The 14464-nt window shown below is 37.8% G+C and overlaps 1 protein-coding gene across 2 annotated transcripts in view; it reads left to right on the forward strand.

The window, feature by feature from the left end:
- SUCLG2 (succinate-CoA ligase GDP-forming beta subunit) overlaps positions 1 to 14464 on the forward strand; it is a 225025-nt gene that overhangs the window by 35688 nt on the left and 174873 nt on the right. For both annotated transcript variants that reach the window (XM_030569524.1, XM_030569525.1), the window contains one exon: positions 7986 to 8127. In XM_030569524.1, the coding sequence (XP_030425384.1) occupies positions 7986 to 8127 (142 nt within the window). The remainder of the gene's footprint in view (positions 1 to 7985; positions 8128 to 14464) is intronic.

Consider the following 14464-nt stretch of genomic DNA (forward strand, 5'->3'; position numbering starts at 1 on the left):
TTGGGAAAACAACAGAAAATGTTAAGATTTAAGATGAAGATGCTTTTACAGTGATGAGGATTTTGAATTTGAGGGTGTTTTTTTTTTTTTTTTTGGTTAAAGTGTGCTTTAAGAAATTGTTTTCATTTGGAAAATGGCAATCTTCTGAAGCAATATCAGCCAGCAGAAAATGCTTCACATCAACAAATACTGAGGCTCGAGTTCTCCCAGTTCTTTACTGTCAGACAAAAATGCAAAATTCAAGATGTCACACACAATCTCAGGGGCTTTTACAGCAAGGTCCACTTATTGACTTTTTCCAGTGCTTCCTTGATAGGTTGGAGTGACAGAAATACCTATGAAATAGATTACACGTCTCATGTTGCGATACAACTCCACAGTGAAGAAATAGATTGCTAAGAAGTAAACGGCATAAAACCCAAGTGTATCTTCAGCTATTAAAAAGTGGTGCTTTCCACCCAAATGCAGCCCTGTGTGAAAGATATATGGCATACTCCCAGGGATTTTCCTTTGATTTTTCTGACAGAAATGTAGAGGGAGGAGGTGGAAAGAGATGAAGGGCTATGGGTGGAAAGCAGGAAGCGGGAGAACAGAAATAAGAAAATAGTCTGTGCTTTTCCTTGTTTTACTCTTCCCCTCTTCAGCCTTTCAGGTTTTCTTTAAAGAGACTTTCAAATGACTTTCACAGATCCTTGCTCACAGCCTGGTTCCCCTATGGTTTGTTTTTTATGGATGGACAAGTGTGCATTGGTGCCTCTGGGAGTGCATCTTAATACTGCTGAGGGCAACTAGATTGTCCACAGCAGTAGAGCTCTGGCATAAAGGGGAGCGGGAGAATAAATAATAGAACTGGCAGGCAGGAGATGTTACAGTCGCATTCCATGCCACATGAAAGCATCCTGCTAATAAGTCTCAAGGGAAAGAATCGGCCTGGAAAATGTAAGGTTTCTTTTAAAACCTGTTACCATAGAGCCCTTTGTGTTGTTTGTCTTAAGGCTGTACAGTTGTGCAATAGCACAGGTAACTTCAGTCAGTGCTGTATCTTATTTTTATCTATAAGATGCATCATGGTATGCAGTGTGTGTGATCCCTGGGATGTTTTTCCTGACTACAATATGTTGATGAGGTTTTGAGAATACTTGGAATAAGTGCATTTGAGGGGACTTGTATATAGAGTCTTCTGAGCCCTGGGAAAAAGTGAGGAGTAAAGACTTGGAGGCTTTCATTGATTCTATTCACCGTAGTCCCACCTATACAAAGGTCTTTGTTTCCATTCTGATTAGGATAAATTTTTCTGTTTTATATTCAAGCATGTATTTAGTGTAACTGAGAACTACTTAGAGCTGGGAGTTAATTTTAAGATTAGTGTCTTTTCTGCTGTTGGTTATCACAGTGTTTTTTTCTTTAGCCTGTAATCCATAACAAATGATTCCAGGTCTTCACTTTTAAGATGTTCTTGAAAGACACAAGATCTTTTAGAGAGGGGCATGTCTTTTTTCCTTCACTCAATCCTTGTAATTACTGTCTTTTGCCTGCCCTTATCAAGGCAAAAGATCTGTTTCTCAAGAACTTTAATGTAACTTTTTCATGTCCCTTTGCAGAGCTTTTAATATGGAGTCAGTTTCCACTGATTTCTAAAGTGTATAGGTAAGCAACAAATGTATATAATAGTAGGCTGTTTTCATTCATTCTCTTCACTAGTTCATTCATCGCATGGAGTTTTGTCTGTTGTGAAAAATCCTGGTTGAAAGCCCATCTTGGTTGAAATTCAGAGTTAAAGTAAGATGATTGCGCCGTACTTTATGGTTTGCAAACGAAGGTGTGCCTCTGCTATAGAAGTATAGTCTTTCATTATTTCTCCGGGGGTTTGTTCTGGTGCTGTGCTATCCATTTTGCCAGTTCTTTTGATTCTGAACCATGCTCTTCTTGCTCTTTCCATCTCCATACCTCAGCTCTGACTTCATAATATTGGCATGGATCATTCTTCTTTTTTTTTTCATGTTATTTTCCGATGGTGGTACAAGAACAAATCTCACTGTGTACCGTGTGCAACACCTTTTTTTTATCTGTTGCTCTCCAGAGGGCTTATCAAACATTAGTTACGCTTCACAACACTCATGTGAGGTAGTAAGATTTTTTTAATACCCATTTTGCAACTTGAAAACTTTGAAGGTGGAGGTACAAGGAGGTATGGAACTTGCCCAGGTTATTCAACATGCTAGTAGTGCATTGGGAATAGAATTGACTCCCAGCCTCATGCTTTAACCACTAACCTCACTTTGCTTTTTGTTTGTGACAGTGGAATATTTCAGGAAGATCATTTTTCATACCTACTGTTGCTTTATACTTGAGCAATGTAAAGCCTTCCCGATGACATCTGTTTTGAAAGTACTTGCTTGCTGCATCCAACCAGAGAGAGCTAATTGAATAGCCTTAGCAATTAATACATTTAATTTACTAATTGTAATAAATGTAATGATTTTCTTTTTTCTGCAGAGATCGTAATTGTTATCAAATTGAAAAACTTGTGGAGCATTAATGTTTTCTTTTGGTTTGCCTAGAAACTTTCCTCTGTCAGTGACATAAAAAGCTATCATTTTAGTGTTGAGAGTAAATTCAAACATAATCTTCTGTTATGACAGTGGATATTAAAGAGCATAGAAAACAAGAATTTCTTTGAGGTAGTTTTGCTTACAATGATTATCTGTGCACTAGTTTGAAATTTCAAAATGTTTTGTCAAAGTGAGGCTGATAACTTATCTGTTTTTTTTAAACAGGAATATGAAACGGCAACAACTCTTCCTTGGAAACATTTTTGTTTGGAGGTGAAAAAAAAAACCCAATAGTGATAAAGCACTATTGAAATATGAAAACTGTAACTTGTTCCGTTCATTGGTAATAGTAGCATATTTTAGGAGAGAAATTTTTAAAGTCTAGTTTGAATGAGAATAGAATTGTTACCTTGAATAATATCTTGAAAACCTTTCAAGAAGGTTAAGGTAAAAATTTTGTTCTTTTTACTTGAATGATATTTGCAAGGCATGATAAATGAATTAACTAAAAGACATGAGCTTATTTTTTTTGTATCTGGTAAGTCAGTCCCTATTGAGCAAGAGAGAGAGAGCATGAGGACTGCCTTCAGGGATGTAGGCCTTGACAAAGAGGTGTACTTCTCAAATACAGCTAGTAACCACAGCAGAATGTCTCAAAGCCAGCTGGTATGGTCAAGCTTTTTATTCCAAGATAGTTGTCTTCTACCTTCTCTTACAGCTGAAATAATGTTTAGCATTTATATAATGTTATGCCCATTGAAGACTTGTAAAAAAACAAAACAAAAACTTATTCTTTTGGGGCTTATCAGATAACATAATGGCCAGAATTTTCAATGCATGAGATGCACCTGAACAGGCAGGCAGGAGCTTAATCAGGCACGTGAGGAATTTAAAGAAGTGACTTAAAAGCATACGAAACCTACTGTATTCACTGGAGTTATGGGTATGAGCTTCCGACCCCTTGACCAAGAGGGATTTTTTAAACTAGATATTAACTTCCCCAATACTTAGTTCCACAGGGAACTGGGATTGCTCTTCTGTTGGATTAGGGCCTAAGTAGTGCATCTGGATTCTCCTTTGCCTCACACAAATTAGGGCTCAGTCACTTGCTGTTGAAGGTCCTGGCTGATGCGAAGCCTCTTCTCGTCTCCCCCCCAATTTCTATCTCAGACTGCATCTGGCAAGGCAGAGGATCAGTAGCTACATGCTGCAAGGTCACCTCTAATGGGTCTAATCATCTCTGGGACTCCATTTTCATTGCAGTTGTTTTGGCTTCTGCTCTAGTAGGGTATGTGAGGGGATGCCTGGCAGCTGACAGTGCAAATGAGAGCTCATGAGATAAGTACCTTAGTTGGAAGCAGAAATCAAGTAATATTTGGGAAGGTTTACACTGGTGTTTGGGGAAAGGGAGTGGAAAAAAAGAAAGAAATTACACAATTCATATTTGATCCTCAGTGTAACTATGCAGTAAGGCACAAACCCTTCCTTAGCACTCCTCTGACGATGATTGGCCTCTACAATACTGAGCTACAACACTTGTGTGTCTATATTTGCCAACCTTTAGATCAGCCACCTTTTTTTAATCTTATAAGTAGCTGTTTCTCCTTAAATTGGAAAACTGACATCTAGTGGACAGTAGTTCCCTCAGCTTGTGATATATAGTATTGTATACCTCTGTTTCATCACTTTTAAATTCCTGGGGATATGCATTTCTTTCTGTAATCCTTCACTCCAATCTGCATGTGTGTATGTATCTGATATGTATATTTACACATCATAAAAATTGAACTGTATACTGGTGGCAATTATTTTGTAGCAGATTACATTAACATTTTGTTGAATGAATTCAGCGTAGGAATATTTTGAAAACGAATCCAAATGAAGAGTTTAAAATTAAGCCCCCAGGATTTTAATGTTATAACTGTGCTTGAACAGACACACACAGGAAAAGAGGCTAGGAGGAGCTTTTTAATGTGCTGGATATATCTATACTATCCACTGGATTGGCGGGCAGCGATTGATCCAGCGGGGGTTGATTTATCGTGTCTAGTTTAGACGCGATAAATTGACCCTCAGAGCGCTCTCCTGTTGACTCCGGTACTCCACCAGGGCGAGAGGCACAGGTGGAGTCGGTGGGGGAGCATCAGCAGTTGACTCACTGAAGTGAAGACACCGTAGTGAGTAGATCTAAGTATGTCGACTTCAGCTACGTTTTCAACATAGCTGAAGTTGCGTAACTTAGATCGATTGCCCCTTTCCCCACTCCCCGGTGTTGACCAGGCCTAAGAAACCTCCTCCACTCTTTCTAAAAGATATGCTACAATTCAAATAGAAATTGAGGTCTTGATGCAGGAATTATTGGGTATAGTGTATAAATCGAAAAGTAAATGTATTGACTCTGAAGATCATAGAGAAATAGAAAACAAGTTGAGACACTTGTATGGTGGAATTATTACCTAAAACCAGGTTAGTGTAGGTATTCACTATAAGCATTTTATTCTTCTAAAATACTTCTCATGTTATTTAAAATGTGAGTTCTGAGCCATTTGTAATTGTTTAAGTTCTGCAAGAATCACTTTGTAATACACAAAACCTCACATTTCCTGTATAAAAGTACTTGGCTTTTACATGTCTTTAATATCAGTCTTTTGTGTCTTATGTTCAAACAGATGCATGTTTGTTTTTGATATAATGTAATATCTAAAACTCCAGTACTGCACAAAGCCGTATATTGTTGAAAGGTGGACTCATTAACATTTTTTGTTTTTAGTATAAAACTATATAAGAATAATCAATGTTTTATGTCCTGATTTTAGAGAGCCAAGTATTAATATAATAAATATTCCTTTCTGTTCTGTCCAGCTGGGAGGTGCCAGCATGCCTTCAGTGCTTTTTCTTTTTAGCTGAGAAACTAATGGTGGTTTATCTGCCACCAGGGCAGCAGTTCATCTCTCCATAAGGAGAAGAGTGTCTTCTGCATGACACAGATTGTAATTAAACCACTGCCAGGTAGCACTGCTGTCATTCAGGCTGATGGCCCTTTTCAGTTAACTCTTCCCTTTTCTGTTTGCCCATTTTAATGTGGATCCCAAGAAGAAATGTTAGCCAGCCTGCAGATATTTCTATAAATATAGCCGTGCTTGGTTAAGTGCATGAGAGGGGAGCATGAGTTGGTTTGTCATGGAACATTTAAAATCCAGGTTACTGTAGTACTTTCAGATGTCTCCCCCCACTCCACATTCCCCTTGTAAATTGTAACCAAAGTTAATTTTTTAAAGAAATTGTGTTGACAATGATTGTTGTTCCATATTCACTGTAAGTTGTAACACTCTGATCTGGGAACATATAAAACCTCAATTCTGTAAAGATTTACCCACGTGTTTAATATGAGTGGGATTACTGATGTGCTTGTAGTTAAACATGTACAAATGTTTGGCAGAATCAGGGCCTAAATGACATGAAATTTATTTTTTACTTTAGATCATGGAATATATAAAGAAAAAAATATAGTAATAATGGAAGTGTAACATATACAAAAGCAAGGAAAGTTGGATCTAGAGTAACTTATCCAGATAAGTGGTATGGCTTATGGGATAGAGGAAAAATGTCCAGAAGGTTGCACAGCTTTGATGGCAAAGCTATCTATTCAAGTGGTTTTCCTGAAGCAGGTTTTATTACTAAATTGTTGTAATTATTTGTTTCTTCTGGAACCCAATGGGTCCTAGGTGCTTTCAGACACTAAATGGCTGGTATTGTTAGCAGTGGACATGGAGACGTATTCTCTTCTGGTAGTGGTGCCTCTAAGGGCTTGTCTATACGACCTGCCAGATAGGCGGGCAGCGATTGATCCAGCAGGGGTCGATTTGTCGTATCTAGTCTAGATACGATAAATCGACTGCCGAGTGCTTTCCTGTCAATTCCGGTATTGCATCAGGGTGAGAGGCACAGGCGGAGTCGATGGGAGAGCGGCAGCAGTCAACTCACCACGGTGAAGACACCATGGTGAGTAGATCTAAGTATGTTAACTTCAGCTACGTTATTTACATAGTTGAAGTTGCGTAACTTAGATCGATTTCCCCCCAGTGTAGACCAGGCCTAAGTCAGTGTTGAGGCTCCTTAAGGGGGAGAGGAGGGTATGTGGTGGGGAAGGGGGTGGTGCATGCTTACATTTTGTCTGTGCAGTATCCATTATGTGGATAAATAGGACTTCAGTCTCCAGGGCTGTCACTCTGGCACCTTTCACCACCACTAAATTCCCTTAGCCTAAAAACAAAATCCAGCTATATTTGGAGAGTGTAAAATGAAGCCAGGCAGGGCAGCCACCTGATGTGATTGACATAAGAATACTGCACCACGTTTTTTACTTTGTTCATCAAAGCTGTTCATGTTCGACGAGGAAGGTAGAGAGGATTGTTCACAATCTTCAGCAATAGTCCGGCAAGGTCTTTAATATTAGTATTTGAAGCTTTAAAGAAAGAGCTGAGGCATTCCAGCTAAAAAGGGTGAAGCTGGAACAGCTCCCATGTAGCAGTACAGTGTAGAAAGGAGTAGACCTCAGGCCCACTCCTTTGAGTTCACAACTCTGAAATGCCCATTTCTGCACTTTTCAATGGTGCATCTATGGCACTTGCTTGGGATCTTTTGATTTGCTGGCCTTTGGTTTTGTGTGCATAAGTCTCTATCTCTCTCCCAGCCCCCCTGCCCACCCATGGTATATATAATGCATATACATATGTATAATTATGTACCTGAAAGTATGAATAATTTGTAAACCTTATATGGTGAGGTTGGGAAGTTGTTTGTTCTGCTGCTACTCTTGGACTCATATGGCCACACTGGTAATTTGCTAGTTCCTTTAACAAAAGGTCACTAAAACAGAGCCAATCAGGAATAGCTGCCAAACCTTTTAAAATGTGTTGGGATTTATTATTACTTCGAAAATTTAACCCTTAATTGATTTTTTTCCTACTCAAGTGTACAGTGTGTATATAGTGTCTGAGAAACTTCTTGTATGTAAGACAACTATTTAATATTTAGTATGTTGTGAACTTTAAACTAAAGCAAAGTATATTTTTATTAATGTAACAATTTTATAATAGTATTCTTAGGTAGCACAGAAATGCATAAAACCATAAATATACTGTAGAAATCAAACCTAGTACATTTGAAAACCTGTGTTGATTTAAATAAGAGAGACATCCAGCCAAGATCACTGTGAGCCTTGTGCAGCATTTTAGTATCTTTGATAGGTTTCAGAATGTTTTAGCCACACATTTGAAATGGCATTTCCATAAAATGATGCACATTCTTCCATTTCTCCTAAATAATTGTGTTTGTTGTTAATTTGAGGCGACCATGAGGCTTAATAGTTCAGTTGACTGTTGCATGAACTGTTCTTAATGAGCATTTTGTTATTTCTCTTTATTTCTGTAGGATGTTCAGTTAACCCCGAAACGATGGCTGAACCTGCAGGAATATCAGAGTAAAAAACTGATGGCAGACCATGGGGTTGCAGTTCAGAGATTCTTCGTGGCTGACTCTGCGAATGATGCCCTCGAGGCTGCTAAGAGACTAAGTAAGTTGACTAGTAATGGGTGATATCTGCTTCACTAGATACCAGCCTGGAAAATAAATTGCCTTGTAATAAGTTATATTAGTTGCACACAATCTTAAATTTGATGTTTATTGTAGAGATTTGAAATATCGTGCAGTCAATAAGTGCTTGTTTCATTGCACATGTGAAGTGAGCTTTATAACAGCAATATTTTTCAGAGTTTGGTTTTATTTCCACTATAATGTTATTTTGTAAACAGCATATAACATGGAGTCTTTAACATTGCTTATGTCAGTTTTAATACATTCAGAATCAAGATTGCAACATTATGAGTGGCTGCTATAGAAATCATTGTGATGTCATGAGCAGGGTCATGACTTTGAGAGCAAGGGACAGAAACAGATGAACATCTTTAAAAAACAACCACCTTGTTTTCAGACAAAACTCTGTTCTAACAAAGGAAGAAAAGAAGTGTCAATAAAATTACTTTTAAACAGATTTATATTTGTGTATAGTGGGTTTGCTCATACGTGGAATCTGAGTCATGTAAAGGTGAGTGACAAAAGGTGTGTGACAAAAGCCAGGAAAGGAACCCAGATGTGCTAAATCCAAATTCTGTGCTTTGTTCATGTTCTCTATCAACATTGTGGCGTACCTGCGGGAAGAATTTGGCACAGAGTATGGAAGTACACAGTGTTCCTGTGTCACAGGGACTTTTAACTCAAGCATGACAGAGTAGCAGTGCTATTCAAAGAGAATGTGGTTTGGTAAATCACCTTGCTTTTAAGCATTTTTTAAAAATCTGATTAGTATATTTGATAGCAGCTTTTCCTTTTTTTTTTTTCTACTTACAGTTCTTAATCAGAACAGATTGGCATCACAGCCATCATATTACTCTTGGATAGTCGGTTTTCCAGAAATAGTCTGTTTAGCAATAAAAAGCTGTGTTTTGTCTGATGTTTCTGATATTCATAAGCTATTTTACAATAAATGTACCGTTTAGGTAAATATTCTCAAATCTTGCACAGAAGAAAGTAAATTAACATGATTATATCAGAGACCTGAACTGACCTCCAGGAGCTAGATGGTATTAATACAATGGTGTGGTGAATTGCTTAACATCATTAGAATTGTGGACTTTTCAGTAATTGAAACTGATTTAAACCTTTTGATGTTGACAGAAATATTAAACCCTATTTTAAAAATTCATTTCAAACGAACATTAAATGTTTTTCATTTTGGTCATTATGCAACTTAAACTAACAATGATGACACATATTAGGTGTCTGATATATATGATTTTTAAAAAATTGTCTGAATAAGAAGCCCTTTTGTAATACCCGTACATGTTTGTTGTTGAAACCAGTTAAGAAGCTAGGTTTTAAAGCATGGCTTGTCTCAAAGTGCAGATGTTATCGTGATTTGTTGTGCAGTATTTTAGCTTGCTGATTATGTGCTTGAGATTCTTACTGTCAGCAATCTCTGTCTAAAAAGTGCACCTTAATATTAGAAAAGCATGGAACATGACAATGCAAATGTTAAGGCAGAATACTTCTGTATGCATTCATTTTGAGAATTTTTCAGTGTATTTCAATACAGTAGTCTCATATTAACATGTTTCTGTTCAGCTAGGGAAAGAAATGCCGGTTGAAAGTATCTAAAATATTAATCTGCCTGATGAAATACTAGAATAATTGAAATAACTTTTTTCAAGATTTGTTCATTGAAATGACCATGCATCCTGTTAGTTTGAATGGACCTTTGGATATTAAAAAAACTTTGTATATTAAAAGAAAAACTTAAAATATCGTGAGACCAGATTCTGCCTTGAGTTATTTGTATACAACTTCACTGGGTGCATTGGAATTTGGTCTCAAGTTTGTAATGCAAGTCAATGTCAGTAAATGTGAAGTTTACCTTTCCTGAATTTGTGGAATTCAGATCTTAGATTCTTCTCTGGAGCCTCTTGCTATTGATTTTTGACTCTTCTGAGTTAGAATTAGACTAACAGCAGTTGAGTGAGAAGTGTTCCTTTTTGGATAGTTTCTCAGATCACTGTCTGTCTCCATGACAAATAGGAATGAGGATATGGAGGTAGATATTACCACATCTGAGGTAGAAGCCAAACTCGAACAGCTTAATGAGACTCAATCAAGGGGCCCAGATAATCTTCATCCAAGAATATTAAAGGAATTGGCACATGACATTGCAGGCCCATTATCAAGAATTTTTAATCAATCTATAAACTCAGGGTTTGTACCGTATGACTGGAGAATTGCTAACATAGTTCCTATTTTTAAGAAAGGAAAAAAAAGGTGATCCAGGTAACTACAGGCCTGTTAGTTTGACATCTGTAGTATGCAAGGTCTTGGAAAACTTTCTGAAGGAGAAAGTAGTTAAGGACATTGAAGTCAATGGTAATTGGGACAAAATACAACATGGTTTTACAAAAAGTAGATCATGCCAAACTAACCTGATCTCCTTCTTTGAGAAGGTAACAAATTTTTTTAGACAAAGGAAACTCAGTGGATCTAATTTACCTTGATTTGATACGGTTTCACATGGGGAATTATTAGCTATATTGGAAAAGGTGGGGATCAATATGAAAATTGAAAGGTGGATGAGGAACTGGTTAAAGAAGAGACTACAACAGGTCATACCGAAAGGTGAACTGTCAGGCTGGAGGGAGGTTACTAGTGGAGTTCCTCAGGGATCGGTTTTGGGACCAATCTTATCTAATCTTTTTATTACTGACCTTAACACAAAAAGTGGGAATGTGCTAATAAAGTTTTTGGATGACACAAAACTGGGAAGTTTTGTCAATACAGAGAAGGACCTGGATATGATACAGGAAGATCTGGATGACCTTGTAAACTTGAGTAATAGTAGTAGGATAAAATTTAATAGTGAAAACTGCAAGGTCATGCATTTACGGATTAATAAGAATTTTTGTTATAAGCTGGGGACGCATCAGTTGGAAGTAACAGAGGAGGTGGTTGATAACAGGATGACTATGAGTGGCCAGTGTGATATGGCCTTGAGAAAAACTAATGCATGCTTGGGATGCATCAGGCGAGGTATTTCCAGTAGAGATAAAGACATGTTAGTACCGTTATACAAGGCACTGGTGAGACCTCATCTGGAATACTGTGTGCAGTTCTGGTTTCCCATGTTTAAGAAGGCTGAATTCAAACTGGAACAGGTACAGAGAAGGGCTGTGAGGATGATCTGAGGAATGGAAAACCAGTCTTAGGAAGGAGACTCAAAATGCTTGGTTTGTTTAGCCTAACCAGAAGAAGGCTGAGGGGAGATATGATTGCTCTCTATAAATATATCGGAGGAATAAATACTATGGAGGGAGAGGAATTATTCAAGCTCAGTACCAATGTGGACACAAGAAAAAATGGATATAAACTGGCCATCAGGAAGTTTAGACTTGAAATTAGACAAAGGTTTCTAATCATCAAAGGAGTGAAGTTCTGGAACAGCCTTCGAAGGGGAGTGGTCGGGGCAAAAGACGTATCTGGCTTCAAGATGAAGATTGATAAGTTTATAGAGGCGATGGTATGATGGGATGCCTAATTTTGGCAGTTAATTGATCTTTGACTGTTAGTGGTAAATATGCCGAATGGCCTGTGAAGGAATGTTAGGTGGGGTGGGATCTGAGTTACTACAGAGAATTCTTTCCTGGTGAATCTTGCCCACATGCTCAGGGTTTAACTGATTGCCATATTTGGGGTCAGGAAGGAATTTTCCTCCAGGGCAGATTGGCAGGGGCCCTGGGTTTTTTTTGCCTTCCTCTGCAGCATGGGGCACGGGTCACTTGCTGGAGGATTCTCTGCACCTTGAAGTCTTTAAACCACGATTTGAGGACTTCAGTAGCTCAGATAATAGGTTAGGGGTTTGATACAGGAGTTGGTGGGTGAGATTCTGTGGCCTATGTTGTGCCTTCTGACCTTAAAGTCTATGATTCTATAATTCCACAATTAATCCTTCTGAGGGCTGCTTTATATTTCATGCTTATTTTGAGAAACATGACTGAAGTTTTATAACTGGATAGTCAAGGCCAGTAAGTTGTTTGGTATCCTAATCACAGTCATTTTCATAGAGATTACCTATATTCCTTTTTTAATAAGGTAGCAGTACAAATGCATTCAAACATTCTGTTCCATACTGCTTCTGCCCTTCTTGTTCTCGGAGCTGGATAGAGAGATTTAACCCCCAAAAGAAATTTGAAATTCTTTTTTGCTCTGGAGTTCTAGGGATTTTTGTTCTCAATGCAAATCTAGGATGCTGTTTTGTAATCCCAAATCCATCCATCCTTTTTACCTAACAGTCGCGATAGTGACAGGTTCCCCAGGTAACAGAGGCAAAAATCTGTGCTGTGGTAATTTTATCAGATAAGACACAAATTCAGCATCCCTAAGACACTCTGTCTGCCATTTCTTAAACTCTTTTTCTCTCTCAAAAGTTCACTTTTTATAGTATTGGTTGCAGTAGAGCTATTGTGTTATAGCCGCCTGCATTTAACTTGAGCCGAGGTGCTATGTGGGTGAAAATCAGGAAAGAGAAAATGGGGGAAAAGAAAAGTATTTATAATAGACAAAAATAAAAGCTTGTCTAAGCTTACTTGCTTGTAAAAATAGATGGGAGTCCATTGAATAACTGTTTTTGGCATATTTACAATATATTAATGATGTCATTGATGGTGGCATGTAAATCACAGGAATATTGATCTAGGGAGAAAACTATTGAAAATATTTTTTATCATGGAAAGAAAAATAAAAATAAAAGCAGAAACTAATTCTCTGCTAATCCACCTGCAGAATGTGAACTGTATGCAGTGCTATTACTGAACTTGGCTAGCTTGTCAACACTTTCAGCTACATAAATGTTTCCATCAGTCAGTGATGATTTACTCTTTTATCATTTTATATAATTGCATCAGAAGAATAGAGAGTTACTGTGCAGTTAAGGAATTGTGCTTTAGACTATGAAGAACGGTTGCATATTGAAATGATTGACACACTCTTTGATCCATTTAGTAATTAACAGTATCCTCCTCCTCATTCTCCATGTTGTGCTGTCATTTTGTCATAAGGTGTGGTTTGAAAATCCAGCAGCAACAACGTAAGTTCTGATGGTGGTATATTGATCATTACATTACAGTTGCAGATCAGTGTCATATTTATCTGTTTTATGTTCAGTCACTTCACTAGCATCGCTATCACTTGAGGTCATCCAACAAAGGGCACAATAAAAAAGATTTACATAACTGAATAAGAATGGTCCACCAAAAACTGGCTGCAAATTGAAAAGGAAGAACCTACAGGAGACACTAAAAAGTTCAAAAATGAAGTGACCTGATTAGAAAGTTATCACAAGAAGGCTTGGAGGCCACTTTGGAAGGTCTTCGAGAGAGATATACAGGGAGGTATTCCATAGATGGAATTTCTGAAGTGAGTTCCTAACCCCAAACCTGGTCCTTGTTCAGACTATTGGTCAGCAAGCATTACATGGCTAGAGAACAAGGCATTGCACTCCGATAAGCAACTTTTTATGATTACTACACAGTTATATGAAGAGTAATGTTAAGTATTATATCATGTGACATATGGTAACTATCCTCAACTTAATGTGCTCGGTCTTTTATTAAAAATTGGATTATTTTCAGTTTTTCAAACACTTACCCACGCATTTCCAGGTGAAAAATAAAAGCTAGTTGTCACAGCACGAAATATCCATTTACAGACTCTTTAACCTCTGTTGAAATGGAAGGACGACAGACCAGTAGCGTGAATCCAGGAGAAGCATGTTCTCTTAGATGCTCTGATAGGATTAAAAGTATGTGAGTAAGGAAGGGTTCAGATCTGATCCTGTATTAACAATTAGTATGAGACTATTGCACTTTATTCACAGAAAAATTACATGACTTGACCAAGTACAGTGTGCAATACTGCAATTCCCCCATGCTATACTGCTGCAGCTACGGCCAACAAGCAAACTCCACCTGGATTCCTCTGTTTATTATAGGGGGCTGGCAACAGAGCCAGTTGTGGAACAGGCTTTCACCCTTGTTTCAAAAATAGTCAGAGACTGTTGACCTTCAGGGATTGTAGCCAGGCTCATTCTCTTCTCTTAGGCAGCTGAAGAGAGCGGGTCCTGATGAGGGTGATGTTTAAGAGAGATGGAGGCTTGATGGTGGTTTTCATATGGCTTTATTTTTGTCACACTGTTTTTAAAAAAAAGTCAATGTAGCAATTGGGCCACAAATGTATGTGTTACAAAACTACAGGAAATAAATGAAAAACTGAAATTGTGTAGTATTACACCATTGTCTTAAAAGTCCCATAAAAGA

This window comes from Gopherus evgoodei, chromosome 7 (assembly GCF_007399415.2).
Source record: "Gopherus evgoodei ecotype Sinaloan lineage chromosome 7, rGopEvg1_v1.p, whole genome shotgun sequence".
Lineage (NCBI taxonomy): Eukaryota > Metazoa > Chordata > Testudines > Testudinidae > Gopherus > Gopherus evgoodei.